Source organism: Rhineura floridana, chromosome 12 (assembly GCF_030035675.1).
Source record: "Rhineura floridana isolate rRhiFlo1 chromosome 12, rRhiFlo1.hap2, whole genome shotgun sequence".
Lineage (NCBI taxonomy): Eukaryota > Metazoa > Chordata > Lepidosauria > Squamata > Rhineuridae > Rhineura > Rhineura floridana.
In genome coordinates, this window is record NC_084491.1 from 3880554 (window position 1) to 3900944 (window position 20391).

The 20391-nt window shown below is 45.9% G+C and overlaps 1 protein-coding gene across 8 annotated transcripts in view; it reads left to right on the forward strand.

Annotated features, from left to right (window-relative positions):
* Positions 1–20391, forward strand: part of TET3 (tet methylcytosine dioxygenase 3) — a 137338-nt gene that overhangs the window by 28474 nt on the left and 88473 nt on the right. For 2 of the 8 annotated variants that reach the window (XM_061593473.1, XM_061593463.1), the window contains one exon: positions 10630–10686. The exons of 1 other annotated variant lie outside the window; for it this stretch is intronic. Coding sequence is in view for 3 of the 7 variants with exons in the window: in XM_061593463.1 (XP_061449447.1) it covers positions 10630–10686 (57 nt within the window). In the remaining 4 variants the exon portion in view is untranslated. Of the gene's footprint in view, positions 1–7752; positions 7782–9841; positions 9963–10320; positions 10375–10629; positions 10687–17390; positions 17464–18447; positions 18511–20391 lie in introns of those variants that run through there. 5 more of the 8 variants (XM_061593471.1, XM_061593465.1, XM_061593469.1 and 2 more) reach the window with 5 other exon arrangements.

Genomic DNA, 20391 nt, shown 5'->3' on the forward strand with positions numbered 1-20391 from the left:
CCTCCGCCTGTTCTGCCGTTGAGGACATTCTTGGATCATTCTTAGTCTGGTTCCTCTCCCTTGACCTTACCGCTGTGGATGACCCTGCTAGGAGTACATGACTCCCGACGGCATTGCTCACAGGGTTCACTGGAACAAGCAAGCCCACTCACCACTACAAGGTGACGATCCAGCGAGGGGGTCATTTACATTTAAAAAACATTTACATTTTGTGAACAACCAAAGGATAACTTGTATGTGAGTGGGGGTGGGGGGAGAAAGAGAGACATAGACATTTCATAAATCTGGAACTGATCTGGCTGATCATCTGGTCCCAGAATCTCTGTCTTATGTGTCCTGACCATGGATGGGGATATGAAAGTACTATTTGTGGACTGCCCAGATAAATTTTACTTCTGAATGAATGGAGCTATACTGTGGGTTGGTGTGTGCTTTCCTGGCTGATGCACATGGCTGTATAGCAGAGGGAGTCAATGTAGTGCCCTCCAGATGTTGCTCAACGAAATGTTCCATCATTTCTGAACATTGGCCATTCTGACTGGGACTGATGGGAGTTGGAGTCCCAGCGTGGAGGGTACCACATTGGATATTCCTACTTAGAGGCTGCTTCCTTCGCCAGGTCACCTACTGTAGATAATTTTGTAACAATTAAAAAATTTAGCAAATAAGATTTCTAGATTTTTTTTTCTTAAAAAGAAGCATGCACAAACACAGCCAGTCTTGTTCTAACCCCATTCCCTAAGCTGGGGTAGCCACAGTGTGGTGCCTTCCAGACAGGGCTGGCACCAGGCATGCCGAGGCCCTTGGGCACCTGCCTGCCCCAGGCCCCGGCATCCGCTTGTATGTTCCACCTACCTTTTCCTTGAAGTGAATGCTGGTAGTTCTGTATGCTCAAGCCTGCCATCAACCAAGATGGCGGCCAAGGCTTCCCTAAGGGGCTCATGCCTCTGCCACCATCTTGGTTGATGGCAAGCATGCGCCCACAGCGTGACCAGCATTTACTTCAAGGAAAAGGTAGATGGGCGTGCAGGTGAGCATCATGGGTCTGCACAGTAGTAGAGAGGGTGCCTGGGAGCTCCCTCTCTGCAATCAGTGGCAGGGTCAGGAGCCGACGCTGCCGTGGATCGTGGAAGAGAGTGCTACCCACCCACCCTAAGGAGGGCCCTGCAGGGGCCCTTGGCCATTGCCCGACCTGGCCACCCTTTGGTGCTGGCCCTGCTTCCAACTGTTGCTACAACCCCCATTATCTCTGACTCTTGGCCATGCTCGCTGATGCCTCGAGCTGATGGAAGGCCAACAGCATCTGGAGGGCACCAAGTTGAGTAACCTAGCCCTATGCCATTGTTCTGTCTGAAGTCCTGTTGTTTCAAGGAGCCGCATCAGCAAATCCTCTGCCTGCTGTGTAGTTCACATTAACTAGAAGTGATTTATCTCCCGGTCTGCTAATACAATGACAAGAATCATGGGTTGCCTGATCTCTATATAAGTGTGTTTTGAGAGCCAATCAGTGAGAAAACCAGTGTGCTGTAGTGAAGAGTATTAGACTAGGCCAGGTTCAAACCCTCACTTAGCCATGGAGTTCAGTAGTGTAGTAGCAAATTCAGAAGTGCAGGGTCCTTTCATGTTGATCACAGCCATGCCCCCTCCCTGCTTTTTTTGCTGTGGGGTTGAGAATGAGATCCTTGTTAATGCCTAGGAACCAAAAAGCGTGAAAGAGGAGAGTGTTAGCGCTGAGAAGAGTCTTCCCAGTGGCTGACTTGCCTCCTTTCACTTGGATTGGCTCCAATCAGCAAGAAAGAAGCATTTTAGAAGACTCTTCTCAGTCACTAACAGACTCCCTTTCTTGCTGATTGACTTGCAGGATGCTGGAGATATTGGGACCCTGCTCCCCAAAAAGTAAAGGGTCTGAGACCCCCTAAGACCCCGAACAACTACACCCCTGGAGACAGTACGGGAGGAGGGGGATCTTGGGGTCATCTGATGAAGCTGAAGTGTGTGGCATTCAGGACAAACGAAAGGAAGGGCTTCTTGACCACAGTTAAGCTATGGCAGTAGTTCCCAAGCTTCCCCCCCCCCATGGACCACTTGAAAATTGCTGATGGTCTTGGTGGACCCCCTAATGATTTTTATGTCTGCTGAAGCAATTTGCATGTGCTGTGTTAGCTGCTAGTTAGTTTTTAATTGCTTTTATTTCTTATATTGTACAGGTGGTCCCCACTTATACGGCAGGTTCTGTTCCGGACTGCCGCCAAAAAGCAGAAACTGCCGAAAAGTGGAACCCATTGAAGATAATGGTGCACGTTGCGCAAAAATGACGCACGATGAGCAAAAACCGCCATAAAAGCGGAACAAGTGCCTTAAAGTGGGGACTTTCCCTAATTGAAAGCTGCCGCTTTAGCAGAACGCCGAAAGGCACAGCACCGTAAAGCGGGGCCCGCCTGTATTGCAATTTCCATGCCATAGAATTGAAATGGTAATAAATAAAATACAATATAAAGAACAAAAGAAGCAATAAAATAGAATTAAAAATCAATGTGAATGTTTAAGACAGACATTCCACGGACCACCCGAAGGAAGCTCATGGACCATTAGCGGTCCACGGACCAGTTTGGGAATTCACTTGCAGAAGATGTGGTGGAGACCACCAATGCTTCAGACGGGGAGGAGACGAGACTTGCCTTCGGCAACCAAACCCCTTTGGCTTTCTTAATTTCTGTGACTCTCCATATATTGTATGACTGTTTATCTACTATATAATACTGTACATCGTGAGACTCGAATTACTTCCAAGGATATGTATTATTCATAGAATTATAGAATAGTAGAGTTGGAAGGGGCCTATAAGGCCATCAAGTCCAGCCCCCTGCTCAATGCAGGAATCCAAATCAAAGCATTCCCGACAGATGGCTGTCCAGCTGCCTCTTGAATGCCTCCAGTGTCGGAGAGCCCACTACCTCTCTAGGTGATTGGTTCCATTGTCGTATGGCTCTAACAGGATGTTTTTCCTGACATTCAGTCGAAATCTGGCTTCCTGCAACTTGAACCCATTATTTCGTGTCCTGCAGTCTGGGACAGTCGAGAAGAGATCCTGGTCCTCCTCTGTGTGACAACCTTTCATACACTGAAGAGTGCTTTCATATCTCCCCTCAGTCTTCTCTTCTCTAGGCTAAACATGTACAGTTCTTTCAGTCTCTTCTGATAGGGCTTTGTTTCCAGTCCCCTGATCATCCTTGTTGCCCTCCTCTGGACCTATTCCAGTTTGTCTGCATCCTTCTTGAAGTGCGGAGACCAGAACTGGATGCAGTACTCAAGATGAGGCCTAACCAGTGCTGAATAGAGGGGAACTAATACTTCACATGATTTGGAAACTATACTTCTGTTAATGCAGCCTGATATAGCATTTGCCTTTTTTGCAGCTGCATCGCACTGTTGGCTCATATTCAGCTTGTGATCGATGACAATTCCAAGATCCTTCTCACATGTCGTATTGCTAAGCGAAGTATTCCCCAACTTATAACTGTGCATTTGGTTTCTTTTTCCTAAGTGTAGAACTTTGCATATATCCCTGTTGAATTTCATTCTGTTCTTTTCTGCCCAATGCTCCAGCTTATCAAGATCCCTTGGAATTTTGCTTATGTCCTCCAGAGTATTAGCTATTCCTCCCAATTTTGTATCATCTGCAAATTTGATAAGCATGCTCAGTACCTCCACATCCAGTCATTAATAAAAATGTTGAAGAGCACTGGGCCCAGGACTGAGCCCTGTGGTACCCCACTCGTTACTTCCCCCCCCCGTTTGAGAAGGAACCATTGATAAGCACTCTTTGAGTACGATTCTGGAGCCAACTGTGGATCCACCCAATAGTTGTTCCATCCAGCCCACGTTGAGCTACCTTGCTAATCAGAATATTGAATGTTTAAGTTTAATATATGTATATATGTGTGTGTGTGTGTGTGTGTGTGTGTATATCTTTTGTTTGTAATCCTTGGCATTGTTCTTCTTGTATTTTTAAAGGGGAAGCGTACAGATTCACAGAAGATATGGCTATCAGTGCCTGCTAGGCATGGTGACTCATGGATTAGAAGTAACATGCCTCTGAGTTCTAGTTGCTGGGGAACAGCTGCTGTCCTCACAGTCTGCTTGTGGGCTTCCTATTAGGACCCCCGGTTGGCCTCCATGAGAAATGGGGATGCTGAGCTGGATGCACTGGTTTGGTTTGAACCCCAGCAGGGCTCTTAGGTCAACTATCTATACCACCGCCACCAGCTCCTTGGAGGAAGGGCATGATAAAAATGTAATAAATGCAAATAACTTAACTCTGCAACTTGACAAAGTCTCCTTTGTTCAAAAATGGTTGCTCTCTTTTTTGGGTGTGTAACTGTATAACCTTGTGGTTCTAGCTGCTCCTTTGTTTTAAACCTCATTTGGGTTAATGTCAGCCTTGAGACAGTGATAACAGCTGGCATTTGTTTGTTGTGCTGTGGCCAGTGTCTGCAGAAGACTTCTGTGTAACTCAAAAACTCGCTTCTAACAATTTAATATCACAGTGCTTGCTCTGTACCTTTTGTTCTCCTGGACATTGGAGCGATAAACGATGGATTTGAGTGCTGACCTTTGTATTGCAGAGCTCTTTCAATGGGTTTGTCATGGGTGTTGTTTAAATGCAAGGGGAGGAGAGATTGTTAAATGCGAAGTGTTTCTGTGGCAAATGGGGGAGATTTATAGCTGTGGGTATGTTTAAGGCAGGCAGGGGCCAGGGATCTCTGCAACAGAAAAGGGGAATGATTTTTTCTTTTGTTCTAGAGGTCACTACTGATTAAAGGGGAAAAGGTGAATGACCACAGCTTTTATTTTTTATTTTTTTCAAAGAGTCACAGTGGGAGGATCTTCAGTCCAAGAGGCAAGCACTCACTGACCCATGAAACCTTGTTCTCTCTCTGCACCCTGTCGTACTGCAGTGAGACTTTCTCGTTTAAATGTGAGGTGCCTGTCCATATTGAGAACTTGTATATGCCAAAAGTCTGCCCACCAGATACCAGGGCCATAACTGCCTGAGTGTCTTTCCGTCAGTTACTGTTCTCTATTACAGTAAGAATCACACTTTTGCATAGCAATTTAGTGTAAAGTGCTCCACATTATCTCTGTAAGTGGGAGGCATTTTCTATTAGGTCAAGCCAGGTTTCCTCAAGCTGATGCCCTCCAGATGCTTTGTACTACAGGAGCAGTGCTTGGCGCCGGCTGATGGGAGTTGTAGTCTAAAACATCTGCTTCACGCACCAAGTTGGAAAAGGCTAGGCTAAGACTAAGGATGGTGGGAAAGTGTGAAACTTCTATATGACTTTTCTTCATCATCAGACAGCTTAATACCTGCCAGCTTTCATACTGGTGATAATTGCTCTCCATCAGACTTCTTAGTCTGAGTTTCCGTCGGACCTTGAAAACCTGGCTCTTCAGGCAGGCCTTTGAGGTGGGTTAGGTTTCAGTGTTATTGTTGAAATTTTAAGGTTTTAATGTGAATTGTATGTTTTATGTTGTGCATCACCCAGAGTGGCTGGAGAACCAGCCAGATGGGCAACTAATAAATTTAATAAATTTAATTTAATTTAATTCTTGCCTGGAGGTCAAACTTGCTCAGTATGGGCAAGTAGATAGAGAAGCTTCCTGCACTTTTTTTTCAGCCTCAGATGACTCGTAAAGAACCACTAAGATGTGGTGAACATAATTTCAGACAAGGGCTGGAGAGACCCTGGTTCAAACCCTCATTTAACCATGATGCTCACTGCATGATCACTCCCAGCCTGACCTTCCTCACAAGGTGGTTATGAAGGCAAAAGGGTGGGAGCCATGCATGTTGCTCAACCTTCCCCAGTCCTTCTCAGTTGGATGAGAGTTCCTTAGCCCACTGGTGAGGGTGATGAGCAAAGCCTCCCCCTATTCTGCAGCTTTGAGATGGGACAGAGGCAGTTGCATTGGGCTTCAGAGAGTTCCAAAGTTTGACACAACTGCAGGGAAAATCCCGACCCACCTCTGCCGCGCCAAACTAGGGCTTGCAGTTTGGGTGGGTCTCTTCAGCCAACAAAAGGCTTCCAGAGTGGCTTACCAAGATCAGTAATAAGAGACATCATAACCAGTAAAAAACCCTTAAACATTTTAAAAGCAACCATATCTTTTCCACACTCTTCTCACCATTGTCACTTTGTACAGAAATCAGAGGTCTTCTATATCTTTAAAAGTCCTGCAGGGGGAAGGGAGAATTCCACCTTGTGGTTTTTCCCATTACAGTGTTGCAAGCACACCTGCACTTGGCTGACTTTCTCTTCTCCTAAAGATACAGGATCAGTCTCAGGCCTTGAACCTGGCAACCCTACTGTTCCAGGGGTTTTTCCTCAGGCATCAACCCAGAGGACCCCTCAAGGGGATTCACAGCATTGGATTCTGGGGGTCCTGCTTGCTCCTCAAGGGCCTGTGGGGTGTCTAGTTCATCCTCTGAGGACTCTGTGCCTGGTATAAGGTCAGGACCAGGCATGGCATCAACAGGGACTGGTACCAAGAAACTGTTGGAGCAGGATCTTCTTCCTTACCTTGCTACCTTTGGGAGGAGCAGCGATGATGGGGGAAGGCAGAGTGGAGGAGGAAGAGGCAGCGATGGTGTGGAATCCATATGTGCGTATGTGCATGAAGGGGTTTTGACAGGGCAGCTTGCAGTAGGAAGGAAAGGGGGAACAAGAGAGCATGCAGGATTGAATTAACACGCATTCGGTAACAGAATGGGGGTGTATGTGTGTGCACTGTATGGGTGGATCTCTTTGTGTGGGTGGGTCCACACTCCGTGAGAGAGTATGGGGTGGCCGTACCCACATTTCCTTTGGCCATGCCCATTGCTGGCACGCAGTCCTTGGAGGGCTGGCCAACGGGGAATGTAGCCCTCAGGCCAAAAAGGGCTAGCCACCCCTGCCCTGGAGTTTGCTGCAGTGCTAGGCATGGGCTGCATCCAGCCTCGGGCATGCACAGACAGGTCTTGCAGCCAGTTGATTTGCTTCTGCTGATCCCAGAAATGTGCCAGGTTTGGGTAGAGTGAATTATTTTTCAGGCCGCTGATTCCAATCTTGGAGTGATTTCTACAGATGATGGGACGAGTCTGTGCAAATCTTGCAGAGCAGAATGTGACTGGCTGCAGAGCTTTCTCTTTGAGAACACGTTTCCATGTATTTTGCATATCTCCCTGAATGTGCTTGGCCAGCTGGGTGGCTCTGATGAAAGAGGAATCAGCTATGAAGGCTGTCTGTGCAAATGTGTTTGGGAGCTTTATTTATTTCAAATCTACTTTATTCCTGTAGGCTCTCTGTTGCAATAAGGGGCACACCTTTTTTGTCTTTTGAATAAGACAACAGGGGCCATTCTGGGAGATTTTGCAAATGTTGCCTTCAAAATGTGTATGAGGAGCCTAAGGAAATGTAGACCCTTTCCCCATCCTTCCCCGCCCCCACATCAGGTTTACCAGGTTATACTTTCAGCAGAATCTGAGAAGTAAAGGTTTCAGCTTCAGGCTGAAGGTGGGAAATTGTAGACCAGAATGCTTCCCTGTCTGAAAATAACAAACCTATGTTCATCATGTCCATTAACTTCAGTGGGTCTACTCTGAGTAGGATCAGCATTGAATACCACTCAGTGTACCTGGGAATGCCAGACGCTGGATGCAGACAAACCAGGGGAGAACTTTGTTCCCACTTGTGAGCCTTGTGAGCTGGCCACCCATTGCTGGGATCCAGATGCTGGATGAGGTAGGTGTTGGGTCTAATGCAGCAGGACTCTCCTTGTAGGCAGGAATTAATTTCAGTAGGTCTAATTTTGAGGAAGACTTAGTTGAAGACATCCCACTGTCTCTGGGTTGCATCTATTGCTAGTCCTATCCAGAGTAGACCCTTTGAACTTAATGAACCTGTTAGTCATGTCCATGGACTTCAGTGGGTCCACTGAGTAGGAATAACGCTGACTACAATTCTCTGTATGTAAAGCAGCCAACCAGGTGCTCTTCAGACGCTGTGGACTACAGCACCCCATCAGCATGACTGTAGGATGCTGAGGCTGATGGGAGTAGTAGTCCAAAACATCAGGAGGGTATCAGTTTAGGGAAGGTCCTTTTTATGTATCATGGCAGATGATCATTGATGTCCTCTGTGAATTTATCTAAACTGGTGGCCAGTCTACATCTTCATTAGACCAGCTGTATCCTGCATGTTAGAGAGTCAGTGTAGTGTAGTGGTTAGAGTATTGGACTATGACCTGGGAGACCAGGGTTCGAATCCTCACACAGCCATGAAGCTCACTGGGTGACCTTGGGCCAGTTACTGCCTCTCAGCCTCAGAGGAAAGCAATGGTAAAACCACCCCTGAATACCGCTTACCATGAAAACCCTATTCGTAGGGTCGCCATAAGTCGGGATCGACTTGAAGGCAGTCCATTTCCATTTTTCATCCTGCATGTTGACAACGGTTCAAATTCCCACTCAGCCATGAGGCTCACTGGGTGACCTTGGGCCAATCACTATCTCTCAGCCTAACCTCGCTCAAAGGGTTGTTGTGGGGGCAAAATGGGGAGGGGGAGAGCCATGTACTCCGTACTTGTAGGAACCGTAGGATAAGAAATAAAAAAATTGAATAGCACAATAACTAAAAGCATAATACACAAAAGAACCCAGCAACTATCATTTTCTGGCACTGATTCTACTGATAAGAAAACGAGTGTGTTGGTGCAAGGAGTTCCACCGTGCCACCTTCTTGACATGCTGCTTTGAACAAGGGCCTTTTCCTTCCTGGGGGTGGGGAAAATTGAGACATGAAACACCCCACCTGCAGTGTGGGAATAATTACTTTGGCCTAGCTGACCAGGAAGCTCAGCTGAGTCACTCCAAACCCTCAAAAATGCAAAGTATGGCTAGAAAAAGGTTTGTGGGCTTTGCTGTAGTGGTCAAATCGACATGTTTTCTATGAGTAAAGAAGAAGAAAAGACACCAGCAAGATAACTTGGAAGCCATTTATTGAATATTAAAGAAAAAATTTCCATTGCTTCCCCAATCAAAGAGTCGTCTCATAATGATTTAGGGCAGTGGTCGCCCAGATCTTTTCCCCACTGAGCACCTGAAAATTTCTGAGGGTCTTGACAGACCACTGTATGATTTTTCTGCCTGTTGCAACAATTTTAATGCCCCTTTCTAGATGCTGTTTTTAAATTGTAATTTTACAAACATGCTGTGGACCACCTGAATGAAGCTTTTAGGCTACTGGTGGTTCACAGACCGCTGTTTTAGGGTGTTTATAAATGCATTACAGGATTCCAACTGATGTGAGTTAATTCATGAATTGTTGATCAATAAGTCTTTGAACATTGTTCATATTTACTTTGTCTGTATCTTTTGTGTGTGTATTTTTAAATCTGTTTTTAGAATTCTTACATGGTTGTAATATCAAAACAGGAATGCTTTAAAAAAATTTAAACGGTGTTTTTAAATTGTTTTTTAAAAAATGTGTTTTTAAATTTGTATGTTTGTTTTAATGTTTTTAATTGCTGTAAACTGCCCAGAAAACTTCGGCTATGGGGCGGTATATAAATGTAATAAATAAAAAAATAAATAAGGTGCAAAACATTATTTGTTTAGTGGGCATGTGCTCTGGAGCCACAAGCGGCTGCGGTGCTCTTTCCAGAGGCTCATGTCATGTTCAGCGGCGCCTGTCTTGCTTTATGCGACCTGGCCCTGCTGCACAAAGTGAGGAGCACCCCACTCGAGTTCTTAAAGTGGCCTCTTCCTTTCTCTGTCCGTGCTTTGAGCATGGCTCACGCAGGAGAAGCTGCCGAGTCCCTTCTCCATCCCTGGGTGAAAGGATCTGGATCTATGTGGCACGGGGCCAGTAGCGCCCTGACCACTCTAGGCAGCCGTGCCTTTGGCTGCTGCCTCTGTGAGGCAGGTGAGAGCTCTGGAGAGAGGCAGCCGCAAAGCCCGTCCCTCCTCCTCTGGGCTGCGAGGTTGGGTTCCCCGCCCCTCCTCTGTGAGGCAGGCAGGCAGGCAGGCAGCAGGCAGGCAGGCGGAAGGCTGGGCATGCATGTCACGTCCACCCTGTTTGTTTCTTGGGGAGGGGGAAGCGGTCTAGGAGCTCAGCAGTATGATAATGACTCTAGCGTCTGGCAGGAGAAAAGCCCCTGACTGCACCAGGGTGTCTGTAACGCAGCTTCAAGGAGAATGAGGCAAGATGGCTGCTTGGTAGCGGCGGAGGCTGGATGGGGCTGAGGGGGGCCAGGGCAAAGCTGTTTTCTGGGGGGTGATCTGGCCAGGGGGAGTGAGGGAGTGGGAAGGTGTAGAAGAAAGGCTTCTCCAGCAAGGTAACAGATTGTTTCCTTTCTCATGTTTATTCCCAAAGACCTTTTTAAATGCAAGCTTCCCCCCCCCTATCCTTTCCTTCCTCCTCCTTCCAAGAGAATTATTCTAAATGGAGGATGGACATTTAAATAACCCACTGCAGGCCTTGCAAATAAAAGCGCTCTTGCATCTTGCTGGATAGACTTTTTTTGTTGCTTCACCTGCTTTCTAAAATTAGTTTTGATAGTTCTTTTTGTTTTGAAAATCCCTCTTTGCAGGTGGAAATAAAGGACAAGAAAGACACCAGCGCTCGGGGGCGAGAGCCGGCAGTGGAGGTACTGTTTCATTTTATATTTTTTTAAAAAACAAGCACTGAAGGAAATTTAGAGGTGGGAGTACAACTAACTGCAGTTATGATTTAGTGGCCATTTTAATTTTTTTCTTTTAAAGCCTGGCTGTGGATTTCTGAGGCTTGCTTGCAATCTGCAATTTTTGTATGTGTGTTGGGTTTTTTTTTTTTTTTAGTGTTTTTGTGTCTGAAGAGCATCAAAAAGGTGACCTTTACCCCAGGTTGATGATGGGCAAGTAATGATTTGTGCTATATCTCCCATGTCTCCCCGGATCCCTATATAGCTTGTAAAATTAGCAAAGGAGACAAGACTGTTTGAAGCAGGTGTGACATCATCCTGATGTAACCATGGTGACTGTCTTAACCTTTCTGTGATGTGGCTGGAATTGACCTCTTGGCAGTGATGGTGCAGAGTAGGAGCTTTGTTTTCCCTAATTTGGGGGAGTTGTCAAAAAGGGGAAAGGGGGTGTGTAGTTTGATGATTTGTTTGTTCAAGACTAAAGGCCAGTTTCTGCCATCTGTTACGCTGATCTTGCGGGGAGTAACTTGACAACAGAAGAGCTTACTTTCCACGCGCACCCAACAGAATCTGGTCTCATGGGCTGTTCCAGATCTGAGAACAGTCCGTGGGAAAATCCCTAGGGGTAGGCAGTTACAATTATGATGAAATACTAAGCTCAGCATTGCAGCTTGTGGCAGTTGGGTGTACTTAGTCGATATCAGAAGGGAGGGGAGATTGAGTTCGAGAGGCTGAATTTTCTGACTACTCTGATAGAATGTTATGCCGGAGTCATAACATTTGGCCAGAGCTGCAGTCCTACCAGTAGCATCCCTCTAGCCAAGCCATATCTGATAGGCTCTGTCTTCTCCCAGGCTGCCCTTACGCTACAGACAGAGCTTAGTGTAGCTTATTAAATTTCTTAAGAAACGTTTTTCTAGAGAGAGGCTCCAGCCATCTTACAATTTGAATACACAGATGTTAAAAACGAAACAGTACAAACAACAAAGTTAATAAAAAAACCCCACTGTACCCCCACAAAAACAAACAGCAGTAGCCAACGCACATGAAGCCAATATTCAAAACTGGCCCATCCCATCAAATGTGTTAATTTGGAGTAGGAGAATGTCTTAACCTGGTGCCAGAAATATGAGAATGCCAGCACCAGGTGGTTCCTGCTGGGGAGAGCATTCCAGAGGTTGGGGGCCACTACTGAAAACACCCTTTCTTTTCTCACTATCCTCTCTGAGCCTCTCTTGGAGGGGGTACTCGGAGGAAGGCCTCAGATGTTGATCTCAGGGCACTGGCAGGTTCATGATGGCAGATGCTTTCCATCAAGTATTGGGGTCCTTATCAATGCAAGGCTTTATAGGTTAGAATCAGGACTTTGAATTGTGCCTGGAAAAGTATAGCAGTCAGGGCAGAATAGGTGTTATGTGATCAGACCTTCTGATTCCCGCCATCAGCCTGGTTGTGGCGTTCTGTGCTAGCCACGGTTCCTGAACAGCCTTCAAAGGCAGCCCCATGAATAGCACATTCCAGTAACCTAATCAGGAGGTTATTAGAGTATAGACCACTGAACCTAGATTATCCCTGTCCAGATGAGGGTGCAGCTGGGCTGCCAGATGAGCTTGTGGAAAGCCTTCTGTGCTGTGGAGGCCACTTGTGCTTCAAGTTACAATAATGGATCCAGGAGTTACCCCCAGGCTGCACACCTGCTCCTTTGGGGGGGAGTGAAACTACATCCAGAACAGACTGTGTACCAGTCGGAAGAACCACCCAGTAACAGTACCTCTATCTTTTCTGGAATGTTTCAGTTTATTAGTCCTCACCCAACCAATTATTGTGGCTAGGCACTGATTCAGCACATCCGTCACCTCACTTGCTGAGGATGAAAAGGAGAAATGGAGCTGTGTGTCATCAGCATACTGATGACAACACACTCCAAAACTCTGGATGACTGTACTCGTTTCATGTACCCAGTAACATGGAAGATAAGACAACCCTGAGGAAACATGTACTGTAGAATCCGTGGGACTGAACAATATCCTCCCAGCACCATCCAAGTAGGAGCAGAAACATTGCAAAGCAGAGCCTGCACCTGCAACTTGGATAATCGCTCCAGAAAGACACCGTGGTTGATGGTGTGGAAAGCCCCTGAGAGATCAAGGAGAACCAACGGGGTCATACTCGCCCTGTCCCTCTCCTGACACAGGTCATCATATAGGGCAGGGGTCGGGAACCTTTGGCCCTCTAGACGTTGTTGGGCTACAGCTCCCATCAACTCTGACTATTGGCCATGGTGAGTGGGGTTGATGGGGGATGTATAGGGCAACCAAAGTGGTTTCTGTGCCAAAACCAGGCTTGTTGAAATTGATCTGGAAATTGGTTTCATCAAGGGTTCACAGAGCTGGTTGGCAACCATTAACTCAAGGACCTTGGCCAAACAGGAGAAATTTGCCACTGGCCTAAAACATTTAAGATCTTCTGGGTCCAGAGAGGGTTCCTTCAGAAGATGTCTTATCACTGCCTCTTTCAGGTGGCCCAGGAATTGTCCCAAGGAGACATTAATGTCCCTCTGGCCCAGCCATCTGTTCCTTCTCAGCCGATTTTAATGAGCCATGAGACTCAAGGATCCAGTATGCATGGGCAACTACATGAACCTGACCAAGCGCTTTGTTCTGGGGCCTCACCAGTGGAAACTCATCCAGCAAAACCGGAGAGGATGATTGTCTCGATACCTTACCGAATTCACCAATTATAATGGTGGAGTCCAGATTCCAGTACCTGCAGGCAATTTTATCCTCAAACTGTCTGCCAACTTGTCACAGCAGGCACTATATGGCTCCACAGTCTCTTGAGCCAGCATGCATTAGACCCCAAACCACCTGGAAAAGGCCAAGCTGGAAGGCAGAAAGAGGATGAAATGGAGGTGGAGGATTTCTTCACCACCCTTGCTACCAAGTAGGTATGGACAAGAGCACGTACCAGTGTTTGGTTGCATTCATTGGGAGTGTATGTCTCCCTGTGCTCAAGCTGTCTTCCAGCCTGCTTCATCTCTCTCAGCTCTGGAGTATACCAAAGATGGTATACCAGAGATGGTGCTCAGGAGCACTCGTGTCAACCGCTCAGGTCGCTTCAGCATTCCACAAATCAACCAGGGTTCCAGCTTGAAGAGTCAGCCCTTTCTGCTGGAAAAGCTCCCAGAGCCCTCTGGAAACTCATATCCTCTCTTTGAGGCACTTAACTAGGCTCCCACAAGAGCCCTGCAAGAAAAATCCCCTCCAAGCAGGCCATACCTACCGCCAAAGTTAGATCACTAACTTCCCAAACGACAGCTCTACTGCACATCACAATATCCAAAAAAGGAGGGGGAAAAAGCTCCCAGGAAAGATGTGAATGGGGTGATCCTTGTTCCACCTCCAAGGGGAGACCTCCCCTTTACCACCTCTTTTGGGGTCATCAGTGCCCATGTTGGCCCAGACCTGAGAAGTGCCAGGCTAGCTAGCCAAGGGCAATTTCTCCTCTGCTAGCAATATTCTGCTAGTGTCCTCCTCAGCAGCAAGGGGCAGCATGGTGGAGAAGAGCCAGAGGAAGAACAGACACACCTGCACCTGGGCCTCCCTTCATAGACATACATGTTAAGAGGTTCTTATGGGTTGGTTTCAGGCCCACTGGAAGAAATCGTTGAGTGGTGGCAGCCTTTTTAATCCATGCAATTTTTAATCCAGAATCTTTTAGAGCCTATTAAAATGTAACAAAATAGCAAGCAAGCTTTTGAGTGATTCAGAACTCTTCATCAGGTAGGATGTTAAACAAAACAGGGAAGGTAGGAGGGACATCGCTCCCAAAATCTTGAGCTTGAATGCAAGGGGAGTTTTGTAGACGTAATTGGGTCAGATTGTCAAGGCGCAACACAGATTGTAAGATGCCCTTAGTGCTGTTATGTTACAGATGTTTCCCCATTTTTGAGAATATAAAATATTCAGTTATGTTGCCTGCCCTAATTAGAACACACAGGTCTCCTGGGAGGCACAGCACAAAAAGAAGGAACAATGTGGTAGGAGACTTTATATTAGCAAAACTGAAAACTAGTTCTTGGATGCTACATTAGGTGAAAAGTCAAATGGGAACTACATTTGGGAGTGTTACCTAGTGGTTGGAGAGCATCTACCCCATCCTCCCCAAAAAACCTAAAGTGAGGTGGTAGAAAAACATTTTCCTCTGGTTTCAGGATCCATCTCATGCATGGCTAAACTTCATCTCTCCTCCAATTTTTTCTGACCCTACCCCAGTTTTTAACATCCTACCTGATGAAGGGCTCTGAAGAACTCAAAAGCTCGCTCATTTTTTTGTGGCATTTTAACTAGTTCTTGTAAACATCAAAATCCCTATTACAGATTTTGAGTATTTCTTTGTCATTTTTAATCTCATTACCTCTGTGGTTGTTTTTCCCCTCAGATTACTTTATATCCATACATTTTTGGGGGGGGAGGGGGGGAGAGAATTTTGGAAATGCCGAGATCTCTGCATGGTAGAAAAAGCAGTTAAGAAACAGGGAGAATACAGAGATTCCTGTTAGTTTGCAGAATTTGGCAGCTTGGGGACTTCCATTGTTTTCTGCAGTGGAGCAGAAATCTTAAGCAGAAATCTGCTTAACCTACCTCATGGGATTGTTGTGAGGGAAAAAAATGGAGAGCTCCTTGGAGGAAAGGTGATATGTGGTTGCTGTCGTCGTCGTCGTAGTAATTATCTTGCTCTGTGGCTCTTTACTCATTCTAGTAACATTACATATTAGACTAATATATTCAGTTTTTCCTAGTGCTCTTGTAAGAAGGGATCGCAACACTCCATGGAATTAACTGCCTCTCACGATCCAAGCATCCTCTGGGATGTTGCAAGGGGTCCAAGAACCTTTTGAGGTTTTGATTGTGCCCCTAAAATATTACTGCCCCAAGCGACTGATCAAATTGCTTGTATAATTGGGCCAGTCCTGGAGAAAATATTCTAAATTTATATGTAACTGACAGAATATTTTCAGTTGCTTATTTCCAGTTAATGTATTTGTACCCCACTCCTCAGCCAAAAAGGCTCCCAGAATGGCTTACGTAAATCAGTTAATTCAAGACATTGCACACAAGGGAACAGGGACAGGCAGGGAAGAGGGGAAAAGCAAATTTAAGGATTCTTAAATTTTTACAGCTTGATGATGGCAATTCCCAAGATGCTTCTCTTTCTCATCTGATCCCCTCAGGGTAAGGTAGTTCTTCAGAAGCCCTTCTGATGGCACGTGGGGGAGAGGTGAGGAGGCAAAACACGAAAGGGGCGAGAAAGACAGAGTAGTGTAGGGGTGTAGCTGAGATTGCCCATTCCACAGGATTGAACACCCTCAGTCTCCTCTATCTGAATTGCAGTGCAGTAATGCATTTTCAGGTGTCAGTGGTTTCTGATTGGCTGAGCTGCACAAATGTCACAGAAGGGCAGGGAAAGCAGAAAACATTCATCCCATGCTGTGACTCCCAGGGGAAGGCATGGGATTTAGCCTAAGGAGGAGATAAGCAGTGCAGGTGACTCCTCCACCCAACCCTCAGAAAGAGTCTTAAATTTGATTGGTACACTGATGTGACAAATAGCAATAACCTAGACTCAAGACAGTGTCTTCCTACTCATTCAGTTTTTACCCCTAAAAATATTTTGTTGTTGTTGCAAGGTCACAGACTGATGTAACTTGGATGGCTTTAAAAGAGGCCTACACAAATTGATGGAAGATAAGGCTACCAATGAGAGCCAGGGTGGTGTAGTGGTTAAGGTTCTAGACTACAACCTGGGAGACCAGGGTTTGAATCCCCACACAGCCATGAAGCTCACTGGGTGACCTTGGGCCAGTCGCTGCCTCTCAGCCTCTCAGCCTCAGAGGAAGGCAATGGTAAACCACCTCTGAATACCACTTACCATGAAAACCCTATTCATAGGGTCGCCATAAGTCGGGTTCGACTTGAAGGCAGTACATTTCCATTTTAAGGCTACCAATGGCTACCACCCATAATGGCTGTGCTCTCTCTCCATGGTTGGAGGCAGAATGTCTGAATCATCAGTTGCCGGAAACTGCAGGAGGGAAGAGTGCTCTTGAACTCAGGCCCTGTTTGCGGGCTTTGCGGAAGAGGCACCTGGTTGGCCACTATGATACCAGGATGCTGGATTAAATGGGCCACTGGCTAGATCTAGTAGGCTATTCTGATGTTTGATGGCATGGCTGGAGATGAAGCTGCCTTCCATAGAGGTACCACTGGTCCATTTAGCCCAGATTGTCTGCTCTGGCAATGGCTCTCTGAGGTTCCAGGCAGGGGTCTTTTGCAGGCTTTGCTTCCCGAGACCATTTTAACAGGATGAGATGCTGATCTATGACTTTGTGTCCGCAAAGCCTGTGCTTCTGCACTGAGCTGTAGATCCTCTGGAACAGCCTTCCTCAATATGGTGGCCTCCAGATGTTTTGCACGACAGCTCACATCATCCCTGACTGTTGGCCATGCTGACTGGGGATGATGGGAGTTAAGAGTCCAACAACTTCTGCAGGCTACTAGGCTGGGAAAAGCTCCTCTGGTATGAACTGTCACACATAGACAAGGAGCCAATGCAGAATGGAGCAGAGATGCTGGAAGCCAAATAAAAACCAAATGTTCTTGTATGTCTAGGTAATGCGGAGAGGAGGAGAGGCAGTGGGTGTGCACTCAATAAGATCAAAGGGCTGTTTTGAGCTGCAAAAAGGTAATTAATTGTTCAGAAACCATTCCATATTGCAATCCAGCTCAAAACAATATATATACATTATAGCAAACAATCTGTGGAAGAGCCAACTATGAGATCTTTTCATCAAGAATTAATAGAAGTGAAGTGTGTGTGTGTGTGTGTGTGTGTGTGTGAGAGAGAGAGAGAGAGAGAGAGAGAGGCAGGCAGGCAGGCAGGCAGGCAGGCAGGCAGATACCCTCTTGTCTCCTGGAGCCAGACCCAAGGCCTGTTAAATCTGTTTTTATATGCCCTTTGATGATCAGAGCTTCGTGGGTGCTGAGTTTCTGCCCAAGAGTGGAATGTAATAAAGAGAGCAGAAACTAGCTTCCTGAAGATCTTAGCTTTTCATATATATATATTTTAAAAGTAAGTTGCAAAGCATATTTTTCTTAACCAAGGGTGCAGACAGTGCCTGGTGGGATGTTGGAAGTTGCTGGGGTTGGTGGCTGGATGCAGTGAGGGTTTCCAGAGGGATGTGTGCCCACGCGCTTTTAGTGCATGATACAGCTCTCCAGGCTTTTCTCATGACAAGTAAAAGTAGAAAAATTAGGGAAAACAAGACATGGATATTAACTTTAATTTACATAACTGATCCAGGTTGCATCCCACATTTCTTGGTATAGCATTTTAGGTTTACTTTCCAAAAGTGCAGATAGTGCACTGTCCTGTCTGACTCTGTTGGACAGCAACATTCTCTTATTCCATATGTATCCTTATTACCAACCCTGTGAGGCAGGTCACTAGCATAATTCTTTTTTTATGTATTTGGAGAAACTGTGGCTAATTTGCCTGTAAACAGTTCAAAAAGTCCGGAGCAAACCTGTAGTTTTTTTTTTTAAAGTAAAGGTTGCAATGTCAAGGTAAGTAAAGGCATGAAAAATCATTTCCTATGCCTGTGAAGTACCCAATATCTTCTTCAGCCATCTGTAATAGGCTACATCTGGTTACTGTTTCTGATTCCAGGGTTTGGAGTGTCTGTCCCATGGCCCAGTAGTTGGTTCTCCAGCTGTCTGAGATGTGATGCAGGTATGAGGAATCTGTGATGCTCCAGATGTTGCCTGCAACTCCCATCAGCCCCGGCTAGCATGGCCAATGGTTAGGGATGACCCTTGCGAGAGACACTCTTAGTAGCGCTCTATGCTCTTGAGGTTCGCCTTATTGGCCACTAGACCAGGGCGTTCAGTCTGATGGCACCTGCTCTTTGGGGTGTGGTTCCAGTGAACATCAGGCAGAACATCATCTACAGAATTGGCCTATAGATGCCTGCTTGAAAGTCATCTGTCCACCCAGACTTTCCCTGAGGGGTGAACCAGCTATGTTGTATTAAGCTGATTTGTGTTTTGCACTTACTTACTTTTATTGTTGGTCTTACGCTGTTCCCTGCCATGATATATTTCATGTTGGTGGTACAGACATTTTTGCAAGTTAATAAATATATAAAATAATAATGGAAGTTGTAGTCTTAACATCATCTGCAGGGCCACAGCTTCCCCGTGGCTGTGGTGGACTGAATTCTGGGCTGACCCATGTTAGGGGGAGGGTCACTTTAAAAGAAATTTAAGCTTGCATAATTGTTTAAAAGTAGTACTTAATTGCAAAAGTAAAGTAAGAGAGTGCCATGTTATTTGAATGTACCTCCTGTGTTTTTTTTTTAAAAAAACCTCCTATGCTAAATCTCTCTCTCACTCACTGATATTGCTAGTCTTACAACATGTAGGGAACTTTTTTATGGGGGGGGGATTACAAAAACATGATTATCCCCTCCCACCCCCAACTGCAGTCTGAAGTGGGACTGTCCCAAGTTCTACTGGCTCCATCTACCATCGTTGTGTGGAATGTGCAGAATTGCTTTGAGCTTTACAACATCTTGGTTTTCATTTTTCAGCATGCCTGTCCAAATTTCTCTGTGCCTAGAATCATAGAATTGTAGAGTTGGAAGGGGCCTATTAGGCCATCGAGTCCAACTCCGTGCTTAATGCAGGAATCCAGATTGCATATCCAACAGGTGGCTGTCCAGCTGCCTCTTGAATGCCTCCAGTGTTGGAGAGCCCACCACCTCCCTAGGTCATTGGTTCCATTGTCGTACAGCTCTGTCAGGAAGTTTTTCCTGACATTCAGTTGAAATCTGGCTTCCTGTAACTTGAGCCCATTCTGTGTTCTGCACTCTGGGATGATCGAGAAGAGATCCTGGCCCTCCACTGTGTAGCAACCTTTCAAGTACTTGAACAGTGCTATCATGTCTCCCTTCAGTCTTCTCTTCTCACGGCTAAACATGCCCAGTTCTTTCCTCATAGGGCTTTGTTTCCAGTCCTCTGATCATCCTTGTTGCCCTCCTCTGAACCTGTTCCAGTTTGTCTACATCCTTCTTAAAGTGTGGTGTCCAGAATTGGATGCAGTACTCAAGATGAGGCCTAACCAGTGCTGAATAGAAGGGAACCAAAACTTCATGCGATTTGGAAACTATACTTCTGTTACTGCAGCCTAAAACAGTATTTGCCTTTTTTGCAGTTAGATTGTACTGTTGGCTCATATTCCGCTTGTGATCAACATCAATCCGAAGATCCTTCTCGCATGTAGTATTGCTGAGCCAAGTATCCCCTATCTTATAACTGCGCATAGAACTTTGCACTTATCCCTGTTAAATTTCATTCTTTTGTTTTCAGACCAATGCTCCAGCCTATCAAGATCCCTTTGAATTTTGTTTCTGTCTTTCAAGGTATTAGCTACTCCTCCCAATTTTGTATAATCTGCAAATTTGATAAGGATTCCCTGCACCTCCTCATCCAGTCATTAATAAAAATGTTGAAGAGCACTGGGCCCAGGAATGTGCACTGTGGCACCCCGCTCGTTACCTCCCCCCAGTTTGAGCAGGAACTATTGATAAGCACTCTCTGAGTACGATTCTGT